This window comes from Coregonus clupeaformis, chromosome 34, assembly GCF_020615455.1.
Source record: "Coregonus clupeaformis isolate EN_2021a chromosome 34, ASM2061545v1, whole genome shotgun sequence".
Classification (NCBI taxonomy): Eukaryota; Metazoa; Chordata; class Actinopteri; order Salmoniformes; family Salmonidae; genus Coregonus; species Coregonus clupeaformis.
The window spans coordinates 30,981,272-31,004,593 of record NC_059225.1 but is presented as its reverse complement, the minus strand read 5'-3'; the positions used below and the strand labels follow the sequence as shown (position 1 = coordinate 31,004,593).

General features: G+C 44.2%; 1 protein-coding gene across 2 annotated transcripts in view; it reads right to left on the bottom strand.

Annotated features, from left to right (window-relative positions):
* Window positions 1-23,322, bottom strand: part of LOC121550003 (acyl-CoA dehydrogenase family member 11) — a 99,327-nt gene that overhangs the window by 5,591 nt on the left and 70,414 nt on the right. For both annotated transcript variants that reach the window (XM_041862052.2, XM_041862050.2), the window contains 6 exons: window positions 14,035-14,104; window positions 11,568-11,653; window positions 9,975-10,046; window positions 6,704-6,858; window positions 5,239-5,355; window positions 1,677-1,786 (listed from right to left, as the gene is read on the bottom strand). In XM_041862052.2, coding sequence (XP_041717986.1) covers window positions 1,677-1,786; window positions 5,239-5,355; window positions 6,704-6,858; window positions 9,975-10,046; window positions 11,568-11,653; window positions 14,035-14,104 — 610 coding nt within the window. The remainder of the gene's footprint in view (window positions 1-1,676; window positions 1,787-5,238; window positions 5,356-6,703; window positions 6,859-9,974; window positions 10,047-11,567; window positions 11,654-14,034; window positions 14,105-23,322) is intronic.

The window sequence follows — 23,322 nt, the reverse complement described above, 5'->3', positions numbered from 1 at the left end:
AAAAAGAGTTTTGATGGTTGCCACTAAAAAGGGGTGGACCCCAGCTGCTACTACATTTATTTCTCAGCTGCTCATATTAAGCACATGCTCTGCCATCAAACCAAAGTAGCCTACCCAGCATCATTGAAAATCTAACCGGCAGGAAAGCGGCCTCCATTCGTTATTGGAGTGCATACGGATGACATGTCTTTTTCCCCCTGCACCTGTTCCTGCCAATTTGATAATGGGCCATTCTAAATCAAAACTAATTTGACATATTAGTAAAGACAAGATTACATTGAGAATAGCCTGACGGGTGAAAATATGATCACTTGATGAGAGAACAGCGTGTGCAGTTTAACAAGGTGAGTCCGACGGAGCCAGGCGTAGGAGGTGTGAGTCAAAGAATAAGGTTTATTTGGCCAATACAGCAGTCCGCAGCACTGTGTAAACCAAATACAGTGTGACTTAAATGCGTACTGGGAAAACAAAACACACGGGTGAGTATCCTGCCGATAAAAGTAACATAATGCTCAACACGAGCTAGCGACACCTCCACATGGAACAATAACACACAAAGATATGGGGGAGCAGAGGGAATAATTATACAGAGACTGATGAGGGGATATGTACCAGGTGTGTGAGAAAAACAAGACAAAACAAATGGAATGATGAAAAGAGGAGCGGCAGTGGCTAGAAGGCCGGTGACGACGAACACCGAAGCCCGCCCAAACAAGGAGATGAGGCAGCTTCGGAGGGAGTCGTGACATGCAGCCTGAGGCAAGAAACAGAGCGCAAGCTTTTTTTGCGACTTTATCAAATCATCAATAGCCTATAGTGGCATTATGCAGCCCATATATGTTTCGGTTTCTACGACATTCTAAGGTTTGTATCATTCACAACTAAAGTTGCCAAATAACTCTAAATCTAGAGTATAGGACCTGTTTCAAATGATCACTTTTTTCGCTCAACATAGCCACTTCATTTGCGCACTCGCTCCGGAATGGGAAAAATATCCTTTCTATTTTATTAAGCTAAGTTCAATTATATTCTTCTTACTATAAAATCATATAATATAAAACAATGGCATGGGACTTATAAACATATCTTGTCTTCTAAACGAACAAGCCTCCAGCCTATGGTATGGTGCATAGCCAGATAACATACAGTAGGCCAACTCATATTCTGTTCTTCTGAAATACATTTTCTTCATATCATAATGTTTCTTTAGACCTGCCTAAAATAAACCATGGATTTATTGTGATGGTGTATATTCAATTGATTTATTCAACTTTTTTTAAATGTCACATCAGTGGCTTGTATGCGTGGAGGCCTGGAGATGCTAAACGTGTTTATGTTAATTAACGGTCAATTCCCGCAAGATCGGCAGTCTTTTCCATGACAATAACAGTCTGCCAAAACGTCATGACCGCCACAGTCCTAGCTGCGACCGTAGACATTGTCAGAGGAAGCAGTTGAGAGGACAGGTACATTTTGACATTGTAATGTGTGGCACTGCAGCACCGCCTGGCAGTGTAAGGAAATGTCACCAGCTGTATTACTAAATAAAAATTAATCAAGTTTGCTTTGAATGATTCTAATGAAGCAAAAAATCTATCTGATCTATCAAAAAAAAGCTGCAATCCGGGATTTGAAAAAACAACAAAGACTAAACTCGTTAAATGAAAGCTACTTACATCTGAGCGAGGGGGAAGTCTCCAGATACGCCCGCACCCCCATACACCTGGATTGCGCAGTCCACCACCTTACACACCATCCTGGCAGCAACCACCTTGATCATGGCAATCTACAAGAGACCATTATTAAGAAATTAACAGCGGGAGCAGTAATACTAAAGGTTCATGAACTGTAATACTACATAGGGAATAGAGGTGCCATTTGGGACGCAGGCTGGGTGAGCCACGCGTCTCAGGAAGAACCTTGCTGGTGGAGTGTTCAGTGTTGCCTAGGGCTTTGATCATCCACCCCTGGGATGTCTTTGTGCCTGGAAGAGATATCTCCTATTTCTCAGAAACAGCACCGGGCCTTTAGATGAGAATCTTTGTATTAATGTGAGTGTTAGGGAGAATCACAGCGTGTTATTCAAGAAACAAGGTATTCCAGGACACCACTCCTGTCATAACTCCTTACACTGATGGTGGTGGTGGTGTGTGTTTGTGTTGTGTGTGTTGTGTGTGTGTGTGTGGTGTGTGTGTGCTGCTGTGACAGCTACCAGCAGGACATCAGAAGGTGTGGAGCCGAGCGTAAGCCGAGTGCTACTCACAGCCCTGCAGGACTCGGCATTGTGGGTAAATCTCCCCGCCGCGGAACTGATGGAACACAGGCAGGGGTGTGGCGGGATTGACAGACAAACACAGTCACGCACGCGCACGCGCACACACACACACACACACACACACACACACACACACACACACACACACACACACAGCAGTGCAGTGGCACTCTAGGATAATGGTGAAAGGTTGTTAAAATAGTGCTCCTGTTCTATTTGCACAGCTATTCCAAGCTATTTCAACTACTGATGACTCACTGTAAATCGTACTAAAACCTTATCATCAGAAAAGGCCAATGTATTTAGTAGCATTCAATTCCCTTGATTACATTAGTAGAATAAGTAATACATTTTTTGCTTAGCTCTGATCCAGGCAGTTACGTGCAGGTTGCTGATGCTGAGCCTTCGCAGTGTCAGCAATCCGTGCGTAACGTCCTGGATCAGAGCTACTATTTGTCCAACCCCACAGTATTGTGTCTGTGAGGGGATGTGATATGATAGGAGATGTGAGTGACAGCTCTGTATTTCTGTAGTCACTCCTTAGTACGTCTCTGTTCTGTTCTGACCTCAGACATGGGTCACACTGTCACAATGAGTCTGTCATGTCTTCCTCTCTGTCGTCTCCCACCTCCCCCTTTTCAGATTATAAGATTATTATCGGCCCTTCACTACCCTCGCTCCTTCACTCATCTCATGGAGTGCGTCCCAAATGGAACCCTATTCCCTATTATAATGCACTACTTTTCATCAGGGCCCACAGGGCTCTGGTCAAAAGTAGTGCACTATGTAGGGAATAGGGTGCCATTTGGGACGCAAACATGTACTCATCTACCCTCGGGTCTCTCATCCCTCCATCTCCACTATCCTCCATTCACCTTATCCTCACCTCTCCTGTCAGTGCACCTCAGTTCAGATGTCACGTCAGGCGGATATCATGTCAATCATATTCTAGAGTCCTATTATGTGAGATACTGCATGTGACTCTTCACCTCTGTGTCCCTTGGTTTGTTTTCAGATAGGGACAGGCCAGCTCGGAATACAACCTAGTGTGTGAGTGTGTGTGTGAGAGAGAGAGCGAGAGAGAGAGAGAGAGAGAGAGAGAGAGCATGCGTCGGTGCGTGCATGTCCGTTCGTGTGTATACACACATCAGTGTGTGTGTGTGTGTTGTCATGACTCTCTCTTTGGTGAGGATCAAAGGTGCCAGATCAGCTTGGTAAATGGCTGACAGATAGCCAGACCCCCCCTCTCTCCCACAGGAGAGGAGAAGGGGGAGTTGGGCCGGTTTTATGATTTAATAGCCGGTCATAAATAGTTTGCAACATTGGAACATTATTCCTGACCTCCAAATGTTTGGAAAGGTCAGTGGGGACCTAAAGAATAATCATGTCATATTGTTTATTAGTTTGTGATGGTATAACGGAATAACTGTAACTCTGAAAGTGTACACGTTCTATTTATGAAGTTTACATCTAAATATTGTATAAAATATATGATTAAGTATGAGAGTACTTTTGTGAAGATAGCAATGTGATTTTATTGTTCTAATGAGATAATTGTTCTATATAAACTTTTGCCCAATGTCTGTGCTCACGACCACGTGAGCACAGACATTGTGATAAAAGCCTTACTAACGAAATGTACATTTAGACCAGGAAACGTAGAGCTGTGGCTACACGGCTTAAAATGGTTAGCCCAGAAAGACCAGCCGACTGGAAGCGCGAGCGCATGTTACAAATGGTTGAACCTCTACAGACCAGCCGACGTGCAGCGGGAGCTGAACATTACAAATGGTTGACACTCTAAGACCAGGAAACGTGAGATGTTAGTCCACACGTTTGAAATGGTGAGAAACTCTGAAACTCTCAATCTCTACACAAGAAGAAGAAACTCACTAGACCGTAGCATTACCAGTCTGCAGCTGGCATGTAAAGTAGTCTAGAACTTTCACTAAAGACACGAGTTGGGAAGGACAATCCCATCTCAGACAACCGTTGGTACATCTGAAGTATCTATCTAAAGAACACTCCATTCGAAGACAAGCCGAGTCTCACCGAAGTGGGATAGGACACTCAGACCCTTTTTGAGAAAGTGGTTCAACAGAGAGACGACGATCAAGGACAGCTATGCGTAAATATGCATTGCATTTCTTATCCGAATGAGCGGTGGTTTCCAAAAGTAACAACGATAAGTTGAATCTCTTTGTCTCTCCCTTTCACTCTCTTTCTATTGACCCCTCCTTCCCCTAACCAAGCAGTCATGCTGTTGTTAGTCCACTATGGACCTGTTTTCATTGTATTACATTAGTAATCATAACCTATCCCGTGTGTGCGTGTTTATGTATTCTGTGTTATTATTTAGTTCGTTAGTAAATAAATAATTAAGCCAATTTGTGTATTGCTGATACATCAATAAGGTTAGGGTTCTTGCAGGTTCAAGGATTATGCGACGTTCAGAATGAGACTGATATGAGGTAATGATTAGTTTCGTGACTGTTATCTATGTATATATATCTATATATCTTCTAAGAGTTTAATTCGGGAGATGGTAACTCGTTAAACAACTTCTTCCGTGGTGCCCCAAAATCCTAATGAGTTAATTTAATTGAATCGAGTGACAATTAAACAGTTTGTTGATTCGATACATAACAGTCATCAGATTAATGAAAGTCACGTCATGACAGTGTGTATGACATATCTGAAAGCACAGTGACTAATAAAACAGATGTGACATTAGAGCCATATCAGGCTGACCTTTCTAAGCAGGCAGCAGACGGCTGTAATTCTTATTTACAATCCATTGACATTCTCTGACGTTTTCAGACACACATTTACATAACCAGAACGTCTGTTTCAAGCAGGCACAGTCTTTACGCGATACTACATTCAGCACTGTCACATAACAGTCAGGGGGACAATTACGCAGTTTGTTCTGCTAATGAGGTGAGTGTGTGTGTGTGTTCTACCTGTTTCCTGGCGGTCCTACTGCCCAGTGTGTCCAGAGCGTGAGCAGCATGCAGGGTCAGTAGGCGAGTCTGGTCTATGGCCAGGCGACACTCTGCTATCCAGTGGGCCACAACCTCCTGGACACAGACATACAGCACAGCACAGCGAATAGGTCAGACATTCACAGAGGCAGACAGATATTCAGACATTTAAGCAGACAGACAGACACACAGACAGAGAGACAGATAAGCAGACAGACAGAGACAGAGACAGACAGAGAGCAAATAGATCAGATACAGACAGACAGACAGACAGACAGACTCACTCAATCTCAATGTACAGCTCATGAAACGTTTTGACAGTAACTCAATTGGACCTCTAGGTGTCTGCAATTAAGCTGTTTATCAAGCAATGTGTTTTCCTCAATTTAATAAAAACTATTTTCCAATAATGAGTTATTATGGTTTCTCTACAGTTGTACAGTTGCTGTGCTGTGTGCATCTGCACTGGCTAAGCAATGCACACATCCAGTGATTCCAAATGCAACAACAATTAACATATTTCACTTGGCAACAACAGCGCTAAAAGCCTTAGCTCCTATAAATACCTTATAGCACGGCATAAATCCTAATTTCATACACTCAATATTTGTAAAGTTTTCATAATTTTAGTACTGCTAAACACATTTGTCACCGTAAGATGAACTCCATATGCCAGGATATCGAGCACTAATAAATTCCCATCACTATCCCTTTGTCAGCGTAGCACTAGCTACATTTCAAACATTTGAAGATAATCTTGACACGGCAGAGCATTGAGCACTATTAAGTTTATTTCAGCTCCAAGGCAGACAAATCTGACAGTGGCTGCGTCCTCAATGGCACCCTATTCCCTATGTAGTGCACTACGTTTGACAATAGCCCTAATGCTAGTCCCTGGTCAAAAGTAGTGGACTATGTAGGGAATAGGGTGCCATTTGGGACTCAGCGGGTGGCATCTCTGAGGAGATTAATCCCATCGGCTGTCACTAAAATGATGGATGCTTGCTGAGTCACTACTATTGGCCCAGACTCTGCCATAGGAGTACATTAAGACAGGAAATTGTGCTGGGAATGACCTGATGCCCGTTCTGATGCCCTACTATGGGCCGGGAGTCCCAAATGGCACCCTATTTCCTATGTAGTGCACTACTTTTGAGCAGGGCCCATAGGGACACTGATTTATTAAGAAGAGAATATTCAGGGCTAGGTGAGATCAATCTGGTATATTAGAATAAGTTGCTGCAACAGAGAAGTCAGGGAGCTTCTGTTGAACAATAGATCTTAGACACATGAATGGACTGATGCTGAGCCAGAGTTGAACTTGGTACTATCACTCAGACTTTGTACAGCTACGATAGCCCATAACCATCATGAATGTCGCTCCACGATGTCTTGCACAGTTATGAGGTGGCATGATAATACTGTACCCCCCCAACACACTCACATGCTGGTAGAGTTTTTTGCCGAAGGTGTGTCTATGCGCAGCGCGTTGACACAGCAGCTCCAGGGCCCATTCAGCAGATCCTACGGCCCTCATACAGTGGTGCAGTCTGCCAGGACCGAGACGACCCTGGGCTATCTCAAAGCCCCGGCCCTCACCTGCATGGGGACAGACACACAGACAGTATTACAGACAGACACAAAAAGGACATTACTGTCAACTGTTTTTTTTACAGGTACCGCATCTCCCCATTAGTTCCATAGATTAGCAAGAAGTGGCTAAAGTTAGCTGAAGTGAAGTTGTAGTGGCATTTTTATTTTATTTTTTATTTCACCTTTATTTATGTCACACCCTGGCTCTGGGGACTCTATATGTTGAGCCAGGGTGTGTAGATTCTATGTGTTTTGTGTTCTATGTTAATTATCTAGTTGTTCTATTTCTATGTTGGCCAGAGTGGTTCTCAATCAGAGGCAACGAGTGTCAGCTGTTCCTGGTTGTCTCTGATTGGGAACCACATTTAAACAGGCTGGTTTCCCACAGTAGTTGTGGGATCTTGTTCCGTGTTGGTTGTATTTTGTAGCCAAGGACTTCACGTGTCGTTATCGTTTGTTGTTTTGTTCTTGTTATCACTTTTGATAATAAAGTATGTTCGCTCATCACGCTGCGCCTTGGTTCTCCTCCTTCGACGATCGTGACAGAAGATCCCACCATACCAGGACCAAGCAGCGTGTCCAGGAGCAGGCAGCCTGGACATGGGAGGAGATATTGGACAGGAAAGGGTCCTGGACTTGGGAGGAGATACAGGCCGGGATGGATCGGCGTCCGTGGGAAGAGACGGTGGAGGCGCGCCGTAGAGAGGAGAAGCGGCGCCAACCGGGCCGTGGTCGGACAGGCGAGAGGCACCCCCAAAATTTTTTTAGGGGGGGGCACACGGCATGGGCGACGGGGCAGCAGGAGGCTGCCACAGGGCGAATTGGGAGATTAGGAGAGGAGGCCACCGGGTTTGGGGGGCCGGAGGGGAGGTTGGCAGAGCCTAGAGGTAGAGCAGAGCCAACTCCCCGTACTCAGGCATGGCAGCGTGAGACTGGGCAGTTTCCGAGGTATGCGGAGCTGCGTACTGTGCCGCGAGTGGTCCGGCACAGTCCGGTACGTCCTGTGCGAGCACCCCGCACGTGTCGTGCGAAGGTGGGCAGGCAGCCAGGACGGAGTGTGCCGGCTCAGCGCTCGTGGCCTCCAGTGCCCCTCCTCGGTCCCGGATATCCTGCGCCAGTGTCACGTGCTGTTATGCCAGTACGTGTACACAGCCCTGTACGTCCTGTGCTGATGCCTCACACAGAGTGTGTGAAGGTAGGCATTCAGCCAGGACGGGTTGTGTCAGCTCTTTGCTCCAGGCCTCCAATCCGTCTCCACAGCCCGGCCCGGCCTGTTCCTGCTCCCCGCACCAAGCCCCTGGTGCGCGCCGCCAGCCCGGCCCGGCCTGTTCCTGCTCCCCGCACCAAGCCAGGGGTGCGAGTCGTCAGCCCGGTACGGCCCGTTGCTGCTCCACGCACCAAGCCAGGGGTGCGCATCGTCAGCCCGGTCCGGCCCGTTCCTGCTCCACGCACCAAGCCAGGGGTGCGCGTCGTCAGTCCGGCACAACCCGTGCCTGGGTCACCGGTGCCTGGTCAGGTATCGGTCAGCTGCTCCACACCGGAGCCTAAGCAATCCGCTCCTACGATGTCCAGTCCAGCTCCAGCCAGCGGGGCCAGACCGGACCAGGGGCGCTACGGGGGGATGGTTGGAGGGTGGTGGTCAAGCCCGGAGCCGGAACCGCCTCCGAGGAGGAATGCCCACCCAGCCCTCCCCTGTTTGGTTTATGTTGAGGCGCGGTCGCAGTCCGCGCCTTTGGGGGGTACTGTCACACCCTGGCTCTGGGGACTCTATATGTTGAGCCAGGGTGTGTAGATTCTATGTGTTTTGTGTTCTATGTTAATTATCTAGTTGTTCTATTTCTATGTTGGCCAGAGTGGTTCTCAATCAGAGGCAACGAGTGTCAGCTGTTGCTGGTTGTCTCTGATTGGGAACCACATTTAAACAGGCTGGTTTCCCACAGTAGTTGTGGGATCTTGTTCCGTGTTGGTTGTATTTTGTAGCCAAGGACTTCACGTGTCGTTATCGTTTGTTGTTTTGTTCTTGTTATCACTTTTGATAATAAAGTATGTTCGCTCATCACGCTGCGCCTTGGTCCTCTTCCTTCGACGATCGTGACAATTTAACCATGTAAGCCAGTTGAGAACAAGTTCTCATTTACAACTGCGACCTGGCCAAGACAAAGCAAAGCAGTGCGATAAAAACAACAACAACACAGAGTTACATATGGGGTAAAACAAAACATAAAGTCAAAAATACAACAGAATATATATATACACTGTGTGCAAATGTAGTTATGGAGGTAAGGCAATAAATAGGCCATAGTGCAAAATAATTACAATTAGTATTAACACTGGAATGATAGATGTGCAAGAGATGATGTGCAAATAGAGATACTGGGGTGCAAATCAGCAAAATAAATAACAATATGGGGATGAGGTAGTTGGGTGGGCTAATTTCAGATGGGCTGTGTACAGGTGCAGTGATCGGTAAGGTGCTCTGACAACTGATGCTTAAAGTTAGTGAGGGAGATAAAAGTCTCCAGCTTCAGAGATTTTTGCAATTCGTTCCAGTCATTGGCAGCAGAGAACTGGAAGGAATGGCGGCCAAAGGAAGTGTTGGCTTTGGGGATGACCAACAAACAGAACCATGCATTACAGTTTCTCCTGGCCTACAGACTATTTTCAGGGTGAGGAACCATCTAACATTAAGTTGTAAAATACTGAACTTCCCCTTTAAGGGTCATGCACAGTGTGTATACAGTGGATCATACTGATAGAGCAGGGATCATCAACTAGATTCAGTTGAGCGGATGGTCAATTTGTAGACTGCAAATTGACATCAAGAAGCCCATACAGATGTAATACTTGCCAAAACAATTATAATTTCAAACCTTGCTTACATTTGTATAAGATCACATCATATTATGTGTGGGAATACTATACTTGGGAACAGATTAAAATCACTTGGGACTGATTTCCTGGTGTTTTTACAGTGTTTTATGTCCAACAATGAAAATTCTCAAGAAGATTTTTGTTAGTTTTCTGCTCAGAAAAAGTGAGGGACAAAATAAAACCACCAGTTGGGGAAGCCTGTGATAGAGCATGTATACCCTGTGTCAATAACATGATGATTCGTATCTTACCCAAAATAATGTTGGAAGCAGGCACACGCACGTTGTCGAAGTGGATCTCAAAATGTCCGCCGTGAATAGCATCTGATATAACAGATCAGAGGAAACCACAGAGAAAGATGTATGACTGAGGTTACTGGATGACTCAAGCATGCCCTACTTTTATTGTACATAACAGCATGTTTTACATGCATAGAATGCCTGATAGAATCAAATCAAGGCTGTGTGCCAAATGACACCCTTTTCCCCATAAAGTGCACTACTTTTGACCATGGCCCATATGGCTCTGGTCAAAAGTAGTGCACTATGTAGGCAATAGGGTTCCATTTGGGATGGAGCCCAACAGTATGGGGAATGAGTAATCTGCCTATTCAGATACAATAAATGACCAAAAGTATGTGCACACCTGCTCATCGAATATCTCATTCCAAAATCATGGGCATTAATATGGAGTTGGTCCCCCCTTTGCTGCTATAACAGCCTCCACCCTTCTAGGAAGGCTTTCCACTAGATGTTGAAACATTGCTGCGGGGACTTGCTTCCATTTAGCCACAAGAGCATTAGTGAGATCGGGCACTGATGTTGGGCGATTAGGCCTGGCTCGCAGTCGGTGTTCCAATTCTTCCCAAAGGTGTTCGATGGGGTTGAGGTCAGGGCTCTGTGCAGGTCAGTCAAGTTCTTCCACACCGATCTACAAACCATTTCTGTATGGACCTCACTTTGTGCACGGGGGCATTGTCATGCTGAAACAGGAAAGGGCCTTCCCCAAACTGTTGCCACAAAGTTGGAAGCACAGAATCGTCTAGAATGTCATTGTACGCTGTAGCATTAAGATTTCCCTTCACTGGAACTAAGGGGCCTAGCCCAAACCATAAAAAACAGCCCCAAACCATTATTCCTCCTCCACCAAACCTTACAATTGGCACTATGCATTGGGGCAGGTAGCGTTCTCCTGGCATCCTCCAAACCCAGATTTGTCCGTCGGACAGACAGACGGTGAAGCATGATTCATCACTCCAGAGAACGCATTTCCACTGCTCTAGAGTCCAATGGCGACAAGCTTTACACCACTCCAGCCAACACTTGGCATTAGGCATGGTGATCTTAGGCTTGTGTGCGGGTGCTCGGCCATGGAAACCCATTTCATGAAGTTCCCGAGGAACAGTTATTGTGCTGACGTTGCTTCCAGAGGCAGTTTGGAACTCGGTAGTGAGGGTTGCAACAGAGGATAGACGATTTTTACGTGCTACACGCTTCAGCACTAGGCATTCCCGTTCTGTGAGCTTGTGTGGCCTACCACTGCACGGCTGAGCCGTTGTTGCTCCTAGACGTTTCCACTTCACAGTAACAGCACTTACAGTTGACCGGGGCAGGGAAGAAAATTGTTGGAAAGGTGGCATCCTATGACGGTGCCATGTTGGAAGTGACTGAGCTCTTCAGTAAGGCCATTCTACTGCCAATGTTTGTCTATGGAGATTGCATGGCTGTGTGCTCGATTTTATACACCTGTCAGCAACAGGTGTGACTGAAATAGCCGAATCCACTAATTTGAAGGGGTGTCCACATACTTTTGTATATACAGTGTATGAGGGGAAAATATCCTACCGTCCTGTCCAAATACGGTCAACGGTCTGATCACGTTCACACCAGGGGTGTCCAGTGGGACGAGGATCATACTGTGCTGACCGTGTCTGTAACACAAAACGACCTCACAACCGGAGCTGCATAGAGCTGAGCTGACTATACTCATACTACAGATAGATAACCTATACAGTACTGTACCAATGTCAGTAACACAGAGATATGAAGACCATGACCTAGCCTCTAAAACTGACATAACTTTCCCAGTGAGCTACAGTTGGAGGAAAGCGAGAGAGAGAGAGAGCGAGAGACATAGCAGAGTTAGCCGGAGCATGAGTTTTCTCTTTCATTCCTATTCTCTTTTCTCCGATGCCAAGGTCGTTGCTGACTGGGAGGCAGACACTGCTGTCAGAGGAGAAGAGAGGAGAGGAGAGAGGGCAGTAGCAGTGGTGTAGGGAGAAGGCTCTGAATCTTAATAAGCCAGAAACTTCCAGGAAGAAGAGAGAGGTGAAATGTCTAAAATATAAATTAGGTAAAGTTAGAGCTGATGCATGATGAGCTTTTCGGGGACAAAATGGCCACCATGGCATCACCCAGGTGGGCACTACAGATGGGTAGGGGATGAAGTGAGTCGACCAAACAAACCTGCTAAGCTGGGTGTGATTACAGTCTAAACTCTGTCCCAGGACTAATTGAGCCTGATGGGAAAAGCATGTTTCCTTCCCTCTCTTGCTCTCTCTTTCTCATCAGTTCTGCGGTTGCCAACAGGAGCTAGGCATGGATGAGTCTGCTGTGCTGCTATAGCAACCGAGATCTGAGAGACTTCCCGTCCAGTAATAAAGCTTAAAACAAGGGTGGGGTTGATACTTACAGTTAATTGACGGTAACGTTATAAACTTCGCCCATCTGGCTTAACGTAAACACTGTAGTGAAAATTACAGACAATCTATCAAGAACATCTATGATAAATGTTTTTTTTTTTATGTATTGGAAGATGAGTGCATTTTCCAGTAGCTGGATTTTACGGTGCACCGTTTATTGGCCAACACACCTCACTGAGGTAGAGTCGATGAGCCTTTTCCAGTAACTGGGTGGCGAGTGAGAGAAAGAGAGAGAGAGAGAGAGAGAGAGAGAGAGAGAGAGAAGAGAGAGAGAGATAGGAGAGAGAGATAGGAGAGAGAGAGAGAGAGAGAGAGAGAGAGAGAGAGAGAGAGAGAGAGAGAGAGAGATGAGAATGAGAGAGGTGGTGAGGTGAGTAAGTTGAGAGAAAGAAACAGACAGACAGAGAGAGAGAAAGAGAGCAAGAGCGAGAAAGATAAGAGAGAGAGGAACCTGTCTCTACTTTTCCAGAGATAGAGATAAGGAGAAGGTGTTTAAGGAGAAACAGACGACGTGGAAGAGAACACACAGTTCTGATTAGAGGTCTGAATCCTGGTAGGGGACACACAGGCTGCGTCTAAAATGGTACCCTATTCCCTTAATATGTTAGTGCACTACTTTTGACCAGGGCCCATAGGGCTCTGGTCAAAAGTAGTGCACTATATAGGGAATAGGGTGTCATTTGGCACATAAACAAAGTCCTGAGGAGAGATCGGGATAAATGGGAACTGGGGGTAGATTAGAATTGATATCCCTCTAGCTTGCTGTCTTTCTCTCTCTTTCTCTCTCTTTCCCCTCTCTTTCTCTCTCCGTTTCTCTCTCTTTCTCGCTCCTTCTCTCTTTCATGTCCAAATCCCTGCCACATCATAGCTTTGGGGTAATCTGTGCACCACTGCAATATAAACACAGGAAGCATTCTCCACAACATTGTCATCTTCAATGACTGAAAGATGTTAAAATAATATAGACCTCACGGCCACACCAAGGTCTCTGAGCCACAGAACCTTATCATTGGCCAAGCTCAACTATTTGTTATTGTTCCACAGGTGCCAGAAACACATTCTTTTTCATTCAAGGCTAAATCTCGGACATAAATGGAGAGTCCAGCAGAGGCTGGTTGGCAGGGGGAGAGCAGTGTGTATTGAATTTGGGAGTGTGTTTGAATACCACAGAGAGGGCTGCCAAGGCAGATAAATCATTTGGAGGTGTTAGTTGGAACTAAACACACATGCACACACAGTTTCATATAAAGCCTTCTCAACAGGACTTAAACGCATCAAATTATACCCCAATCAGGCGATTGACTTGCTTCCAACTACACAGGAGCCAGGGGTTTGGACCCAGAATACAAAACCAAACAAAGTATTTATTCTATCCTCTCAGCTTCTTCTTTGCACATTTCATTTTATCCCGGCAGGAGGTTGTCTGAGAAGAGTGCTGACAGACAGATACACAGTGTGGAATATAAGCAATCCAAAACTTTTCACCAGCATTGTTACTGAACGCAAAAAAATAAGTCTGTTGACATAAATGCACCCCACAATATCTGAAATGATCCCTATCCAATGGACTCCGGACATTGTTTGTGACATGGCTGTGTAGTGTAACCTACCTGTTTTGAGTGTTATTCGACTTGCTCTTGCACATCACGATAGCCACCTTGCACTTTGGGTTACCAGCACCTGGAGGAACAGTCAGACATGTTAAATCAACGTTAAAACAACATTAAAACAATAAACTCCTCTACCCTATAGGAGTGGCCCTAAACCAAAATAGATTATTTCTTCTCAGCTTGGGCTGTCTGGACATATTATAAACCAGGAAGCAAACATTTTCACACTCCCAGAATATACAATCCATGATTATTTACCGTATGGTGGACTAGACACTCAGTGTTCCTTCTGCCGAGCGTGGATGGAGCTACTAACAGACCTGTAGTGTCAGGTTGCGTCCCAAACGGCACACTATTCCCTATTTAGTGAACTACTTTTAACCAGGACCCCTGGGACTCTGGTCACAAGTAGTGCACTATATAGGGAAAAGGGTGCCGTTTGGGATGCAGCCTATAAGTATTCCCAGCTGAAACCACATCCATTTGATCTATACAGTACAGTTCTATTTGACACTTTTCTGTTTGCCTTTTGATGCTTTAACTGGTTTCTAAACTACACAAGCCTCTCTATCACCACTCAACTCTTTATAGTTTAGCTGGTATGAGCGTGGTATTGATTGTGAAGAGATCTTTACTATGGCAGAGTAAGTGATCCTCATAATATGGCTTCACTGAAATATTATTACAGTGAAGTCAATGGAAACGCTGATGAGATGAGAAACAGCCACTAGAGGGAGATATCTATTCTTACTCATACTACCAATTTTTAAAAAATATTTTCATTTATTTAACCTTTATTTTAACAGGAAAGCTATATTTAGACCTAGGTCTCTTTTTCAAATGCGCCCTGTATAATACAACATAAATATACACATTATACCACATATATATATATATATATATATATATATATATATATATATATATATATATATATATATATATATATATATTTATACATATATATATATATACACACAAAGTGTGGACACACCTACTAATTCAATAATCTTTGTTTAACCCTTTTTTGGTTACTACATGATTCCATGTGTTATTTCATAGTTTTGATTTCTTCACTATTATTCTACAAAGTAAAAAATAGTAAAAATAAAGAAAAACCCTTGAATGAGTTGTGTCCAAACTTTTGACTGGCACTGTATGTATACACTACCGGTTAAAAGTTTTAGAACACCTACTCATTCAAGGGTTTTTCTTTATTTTTACTATTTTCTACACAGCAGAATAATAGTGAAGACATCATAACACATATGGAATCATGTAGTAACCAAAAAAGTGTTAAACAAATCAAAATATATTATATATTTCAGATTCTTCAAGGCAAAGGTTGGCTATTTGAAGAATCTCAAATATAAAATATATTTTGATTTGTTTAACACTTCTTTGGTTACTACATGATTCCATATGTGTTATTTCATAGTTTTGATGTCTTCACTATTATTCTACAATGTAGAAAATATTAAAAATAAAGAAAAACCCTTGAATGAGTAGGTGTTCTAAAACTTTTGACCGGTAGTGTATATATATATACAGTGAGGGAAAAAAGTATTTGATCCCCTGCTGATTTTGTACGTTTGCCCACTGAGAAAGAAATGATCAGTCTATAATTTTAATGGTAGGTTTATTTGAACAGTGAGAGACAGAATAACAACAAAATAATCCAGAAAAACGCATGTCAAAAATGTTATAAATTTATTTGCATTTTAATGAGGCAAAAAAGTATTTGACCCCCTCTCAATCAGAAATATGTCTGGCTCCCAGGTGTCTTTTATACAGGTAACGAGCTGAGATTAGGAGCACACTCTTAAAGGGAGTGCTCCTAATCTCAGCTAGTTACCTGTATAAAAGACACCTGTCCACAGAAGCAATCAATCAATCAGATTCCAAACTCTCCACCATGGCCAAGACCAAAGAGCTCTCCAAGGATGTCAGGGACAAGATTGTAGACCTACACAAGGCTGGAATGGGCTACAAGACCATCGCCAAGCAGCTTGGTGAGAAGGTGACAACAGTTGGTGCGATTATTCGCAAATGGAGGAAACACAAAAGAACTGTCAATCTCCCTCCGCATGGGGCTCCATGCAAGATCTCACCACGTGGAGAATCAGCCCAGAACTACACGGGAGGATCTTGTCTATGATCTCAAGGCAGCTGGGACCATAGTCACCAAGAAAACAATTGGTAACACACTACACCGTGAAGGACTGAAATCCTGCAGCGCCTGCAAAGTCCCCCTGCTCAAGAAAGCACATATACAGGCCCGTCTGAAGTTTGCCAATGAACATCTGAATGATTCAGAGGAGAACTGGGTGAAAGCGTTGTGGTCAGATGAGACCAAAATGGAGCTCTTTGGCATCAACTCAACTCGCCGTGTTTGGAGGAGGAGGAATGCTGCCTATGACCCCAAGAACACCATCCCCACCGTCAAACATGGAGGTGGAAACATTATGCTGTGGGGGTGGTTTTCTTTCTGCTAAGGGGACAGGACAACATCACCACATCAAAGGGACGATGGACGGGGCCATGTACCGTCAAATTTTGGGTGAGAACCTCCTTCCCTCAACCAGGGCATTGAAAATGGGTCGTGGATGGGTATTCCAGCATGACAATAACCCAAAACACACTGCCAAGGCAACAAAGGAGTGGCTGAAGAAGAAGCACATTAAGGTCCTGGAGTGGCCTAGCCAGTCTCCAGACCCTAATCCCATAGAAAATCTGTGGAGGGAGCTGAAGGTTCGAGTTGCCAAACGTCAGCCTCAAAACCTTAATGACTTGGAGAAGATCTGCAAAGAGGAGTGGGACAAAATCCCTCCTGAGATGTGTGCAAACCTGGTGGCCAACTACAAGAAATGTCTGACCTCTGTGATTGCCAACAAGGGTTTTGCCACCAAGTACTAAGTCATGTTTTGCAGAGGGGTCAAATACTTATTTCCCTCATTAAAATACAAATCAATTTATTACATTTTTGACATGCGTTTTTCTGGATTTTGTTGTTGTTATTCTGTCTCTCACTGTTCAAATAAACCTACCATTAAAATTATAGACTGATCATGTCTTTGTCAGTGGGCAAACGTACAAAATCAGCAGGGGATCAAATATTTTTTTCCCTCACTGTATATATATATATTAAAATACAAAAACACAGTCATGGGAAGCACAAATATAACATCACAAATCAACAGTTACATTCCTCCACAAATAAGTCCCCAATCAATACTTTAAATTGCCCAAACGGCACCAGAACATTAAGATGAAATGTATTTTGAATTTAGTTCAAGCAATACTGTGCATTAAAACTAAAAGCAGATTTACTTAAATCGGTGGAGACCCTAGGAACCTCAAGAGTTAACCAATCCTGCGAACGGTTTAGGCAACTCAGGTGTCTATACTTCAACAGTAAAGTTAGATAAGATGGAAGTTTATGAAGTAGGGCCTTGTAAACAAAAAGGAAGTAATGTAGAGATCTACGGGTCTTTAGCGAAGTCCAGCCAACCTTTTGATACAGGATGCAGTGATGAGTATCAAAACTGTCACCTGTAACAAAACGAAGGACACTATGGTAGATGGCATCCAAAGCTTTAAGAGTAGTAGCAGCTGCACTTTGATAAATAATATCACCATAATCAAGAACAGACTGAATCATCTGCTTCCTACTGCTTAGAAACAGGAACAATCTGTTTCTGTAGAAAAATACAACTGTTAATCTTAGCTTCTTAACCAGCTCATCTATATGTTTTTTAAATGCCAAATCCATATCAATCCAAATGCCTACGTATTTACATGTAGTTCATCTGAAACATTCTTACGAGAGTTTAAAAACAATATGTATTTCCTTTTAAGCACAAGTTTTAAATCAGCAAGGGATTCCTACATAACTATACAATCTGACTGTAGTTTTGACACAGCCAGAACAACAGTCGGGCAATAGCATACATAATAGTATCATCCGCATATAGATGAAGTTTACCTTTTTTAACATATTGACCAATGGTGTTTATATAAATAGTGAAGAGAACAGGTCCCAGAATCGACCCCTGTGGTACACCTTTATGTACTTCAAGAAATTCAGACTTAACCCAATCAATCACTATGGCCTGAGTTATGTCACTAAGATAATCGTGAAACCATGAACAGGCGACAGAACTCAGGCCTATCGAGGACAACTTATTCAATAAAATAGCATGATCAACAGTATCAAAAGCTTTTGACAGATCCACAAACAAAGCAGCACATTTCATTTTAGTGTCTAAAGCAGGGGTGTCAAACATATGGCCCGCGGGCCGGATCAGGCCCGCAAACGGGTTTAATCCGGCCCGCGAGATGATACTTTTTTTTTTTTTTATTATTATTATTTTATTTTTAATTTTTTTTATAACTATAAAAATGCGCTGCAATTTTTCAATAAAATAAACTGCTGTTCCAATTGCGTCCACTGGATGGCGCAATAGCAATTGTGTTAAGCAAGCAAACTGTTTATACCGGGGCAGAGCAAGTAGGTCAAGCACGTGCAGCCAATGAGCTACTTTGTTTTGCCCGCGATATTTATTATGGCTTCTACTTTTAACATTATGTGCTTTGGCACCCTCATTGCCCCAATATGTCTCTGTCAAAAAAGAGAAAAGTGGATGCAGAGTGCAGAGTGTTCCAAGAAAAATGGTCATCCTATTTAATCACGGAATTGAATGGGAAAGCTGTATGTTTGGTGTGTTCAGAGCATGTTGCAGTGCTGAAAGAATATAACCTTCGTCGCCACTATGTGAGTCTTCATGCCGACAAATATGACAACTTTCAAGGACAGCGGAGATGAGCGAAGGTGAATGAACTGTTGGCGGGTCTGAAGAAACAGCAGTCTGTGTTTACTCACAGCCGAGACATCAGTGACGCTGCAGTGAAAGCTAGCTACCTCATTGCTAATGAAATCGCAGTGGCTTCAAAACCATTTAGTGAGGGTGAATTTGTAAAAACATGCATGATGAAGGCAGCGGAGATTGTGTGCCCTGAAAAGCGGCAGGCTTTTGCAAATATCAGCCTGACAAGAAACACAGTTGCAGACAGGATTTCCGATCTTTCAGTGGATTTGGACAGCCAGTTGAAGCAAAAAGTAAAGTCATTTATTGCGTTTTCGGTTGCAATTGATGAAAGCACGGACATTACAGATGTTGCACAACTGGCCATTTTTTCATCCGCGGAGTTGATGACACATTGACCGTCACCGAGGAGTTCGTGGAGTTGGTGCCGATGACAGATACAACGACAGCAGCTGATATTTTTACCGCGCTCGCCGGCGCGCTGGACAGGGTCGGAGTGGACTGGTCCCGCGCTGTCAGCCTGGCTACAGATGGTGCGCCCTCAATGATCGGGAAAAAAAGCAGGCGTTGTGACAAAGTTCAGAGAGAAAGTGCAATCTGCAAATGGAGGACGTGATTCTTTGACTTTTCACTGTATTTTGCACCAGGAGGCTTTGTGTTGCAAGTCATTAAAGATGGATAACGTCATGAAGGTGGTCATCCAAACTGTTAATTTCATCCGATCCAGAAGCCTGAATCACCGTCAGTTTGACAGCCTTCTCAGAGAGAAAGACCACATCTATGGCCTGCCATACCACACTGAGGTAAGATGGTTAAGCCGAGGTGCTGTGCTGAGGCGTTTCTTTGATTTACGAGAAGAAATTGAACAGTTCATGGAAGAAAAGGGCAAACCAGTGTTAGAATTTCATTCCGCAGAATGGATGCCGGACCTTGCATTTATGGTGGATGTTACAGAGCACCTGAATAACTTGAACAAACAGCTGCAAGGGCGCAACAAAGTTGTCACGCAGTATTATGACAGCATACGTTCTTTCAAGTTGAAGCTGTCATTGTGGGAGACGCAACTTGCCGGTGGTGATGCAGCTCACTTCCCCTGTCTGAAAAATGTGTGCGCGACCCAACATGTGGCAGACATGAAGCGGTTCAAAGATAAAATAGCTGGACTGTTACGGGAGTTTGAGCAACGCTTTCAGATTTATGTTTATATGTTTTTATGTTGATGTGCTATTGTTTTTAATTGATTTTATTTTATTTGTATATTTAACCTATTATTGACTCTGTGGTTCTTGCACTTGTTTGGGGAACAGGATTTCATTATTTTTATCTACATTTCTGCCTGAGAAATGACACCTGATATAGTTCTGTGATCTGTGAAACAGTTCTGTTAATCACTGAGGCATTGTGTGTTTGTGTGTTCTTTTTTCTTTAGAATTTTCAAATAAACTTGACGTGTTTTATGATTAATAGTGATGTTGTGCTTGTACTATTTTGGACACACTGTCCTCAGGCTCCAGCTTTATGTTGTATGTTGATCGTATTAAAACAAAGAAAACAATCTGAAGTTGTTGTTTTTAAGTTATATATACCATGATTTTTCCGGTCCGGCCCACTTGGGAATAGATTTTCCTCCATGTGGCCCCTGAGCTAAAATGAGTTTGACACCCCTGGTCTAAAGCATTGACAAGATCATTAACAACTAAAATGGTTGCTGTAATAGTGCTATGCCCAGGCCTTTACATTATCCAGAATAGTATTGAAGACATCTGCAAGAAGGCTCAAAGCTAAATCATATCCAGGATACGCTGCAATATCTCAATTTGCTTACTCTGGATGTCCAACTCAGAGATTCCTCAGCTGACAGTTTCCACATTGGAAATTTGGCCGGTCAATATTATCCTGGAACTGTGCAAAATAGGTGCAGCTCCTACATGGGATGAAACGATCACCATAGTCCCTGAAGGTGGTAGCCGTCAATCTGGAAAAAGTCAGTTTCCCCCATAAGGCGGAAAGTGGTAGACAACATTTTGGAAAAAGTCTGTTAAAATCCACAAAAATAAAATAGGTTGGCGAGGAATCAGCTAAAAGTCAATCAATCCACACAGTGTGATAGTTAGTTAAACTGTGTGATTCAATGTATAGGATCACTACAGTTATAGGCAGCAAGCCAGAACCCAACCATAGACTAGAAACAAGCCAACACTAGGACCCACAATAGACAAAACCAAGGCACAAAACTAGCCAGCATAACAACAGTAAGGAGAGAGCGGTGACTTACTCAATGTGTTTAAATGCTGGGGCCCATCAAAACAGCAACGCAATGGAGACCGTGTTACCAGTATGATAGCCAGGAGAGAAGCACCCTGGAGGGGATGTAGTTTCCAGTACAGGGAAGCTGGGAGGGAGGCAAGCGCTACACTGGGCCGCAGCAGAGTCAAAAACAGTAAATCCAAGTAGGCTAAACCAAGTGGAGTTCAAGTTTGGCAGTAGTCCAAAAACATCCAAGGCACAATGTCAAGTGGAAGGATGAAAGCAGTGTATGCTCAGATAAGTACGGTGCCCAGGTGTATCCAAGTCTCCTTACAAACTCTGTATACTATATTCCACTATTGTCCAATGTGTTCATAGCCAGATGAAACAAAGCTAATTGGAGACAAAAATCCACGAAAAGCTTTTCATCTACAAACATTGATCAGAGAAAAAAAGACATGGTTGCTGCCATCTTGAAAAGATGCTTTGAAATGAGTTCGGTGTAGGGTGACGCTGGAGTGGGGTGGGGTGTGGGTACACTCTGGAATGCAAAGGTCCAGCAGTGTCCATGGGGCGAGGGGGGAAGAGGCGAGGAGGTGACCCAAAGCCTGGTTTCCTGTTTACTGTCCTGCTCTGGTGACCATACCCTGTCCCCCGGGGAAGGACGTGGAGTCACAGACATATGGACACCAGATTATTACACGATCATACAACTGCAGACCAAAAACTCCAATGAATTAAGTCCTGTGGCCGAAGCAAGCATGATGTGATTCTACAGTGTGAACTGTGTTGTGTGGAGAGTATCACACACACACACACACACGCGCGCACACACACGCGCACACACACACACGCCACACACACAGAAAAATTCCCTTGTGCTGGAAAGATACTTAGAAAATACCTTCCACACTTTTATGTCCACACTAAATTGTAACTATGAACATTCAAACACACACCTGGTCTCCACCCAATCCTGAGGTTCTCCTTGTGTCTAGGTAAGCGTGTTATTTACCCAGGGGAAGCCTGGGGTATGTTTTGTGATGTGTGTGTGTGTGTGTGTCTGACAGACTAACATACACTACATGACCAAAAGTATATGGACACCTGCTCGTCGAATATCTGATTCCAAAATCATGGGCATTAATATGGAGTTGGTCCCCCCTTTGCTGCAATAACAGCTTCCACTCTTCTGGGAAGGCTTTCCACTAGATGTTGGAACATTGCTGTGGGGAATTGCTTCCATTCAGCCACAAGAGCATTAGTGAGGTCGGGCACTGATGTTGGGCGATTAGGCCTGGCTGGCAGTCAGCGTTCCAATTCATCCCAATGCCTCCGTGCACAAAGCGAGGTCCATACAGAAATGGCTTGTCGAGATCAATGGGGTTGAGGTCAGGGCTCTGTGCAGGCCAGTCAAGTTCTTCCACACCGACAAACCATTTCTGTATGGACCTCGCTTTGTGCACGGGGGCATTGTCATGCTAAAACAGGAGAGGGTCTTCCCCAAACTGTTGCCACAAAGTTGGAAGCACAGAATCGTCTAGAATGTCATTGTATGCTGTAGCGTTAAGATTTCCCTTCACTGGAACTAAGGGGCCTAGCCCAAACCATGAAAAACAGCCCCAGACCATTATTCCTCTTCCACCAAACTTTACAGTTGGCACTATGCATTCAGGGAGGTAGCATTCTCCTGGCATTTGCCAAACCCAGATTCATCCGTCAGACTGCCAGATGGTGAAGCATGATTCATCACTCCAGAGAACGCATTTCCACTGCTCCAGAGTCCAATGGCGGCGAGCTTTACACCCCTCCAGCCGACGCTTGGCATTGCACATGGTGATCCTAGGCTTGTGGCAATGGAAACCCATTTCATGAAGCTCCTGACGAACAGTTATTGTGCTGACGTTGCTTCCAGAGGCAGTTTGGAACTCGGTAGTGACTGTTGCAACTAAGGACAGACGATTTTTATGCACTACGCGCTTCAGCACTCGGCGGTCCCGTTCCGTGAGCTTGTGTGGCCTACCACTTTGCGGCTAAGCCATTGTTGCTCTAGATGTTTCCACTTCACAAAAACAGCACTTACAGTTGACCGGGGCAGCTCTAGCAGGGCAGAAATTTGACGAACTGACTTGTTGCAAAGGTGGCATCCTCTGACGGTGCCACGTTGAAAGTCACTGAGCTCTTCAGTAAGGCCATTCTACTGCCAATGTTTGTC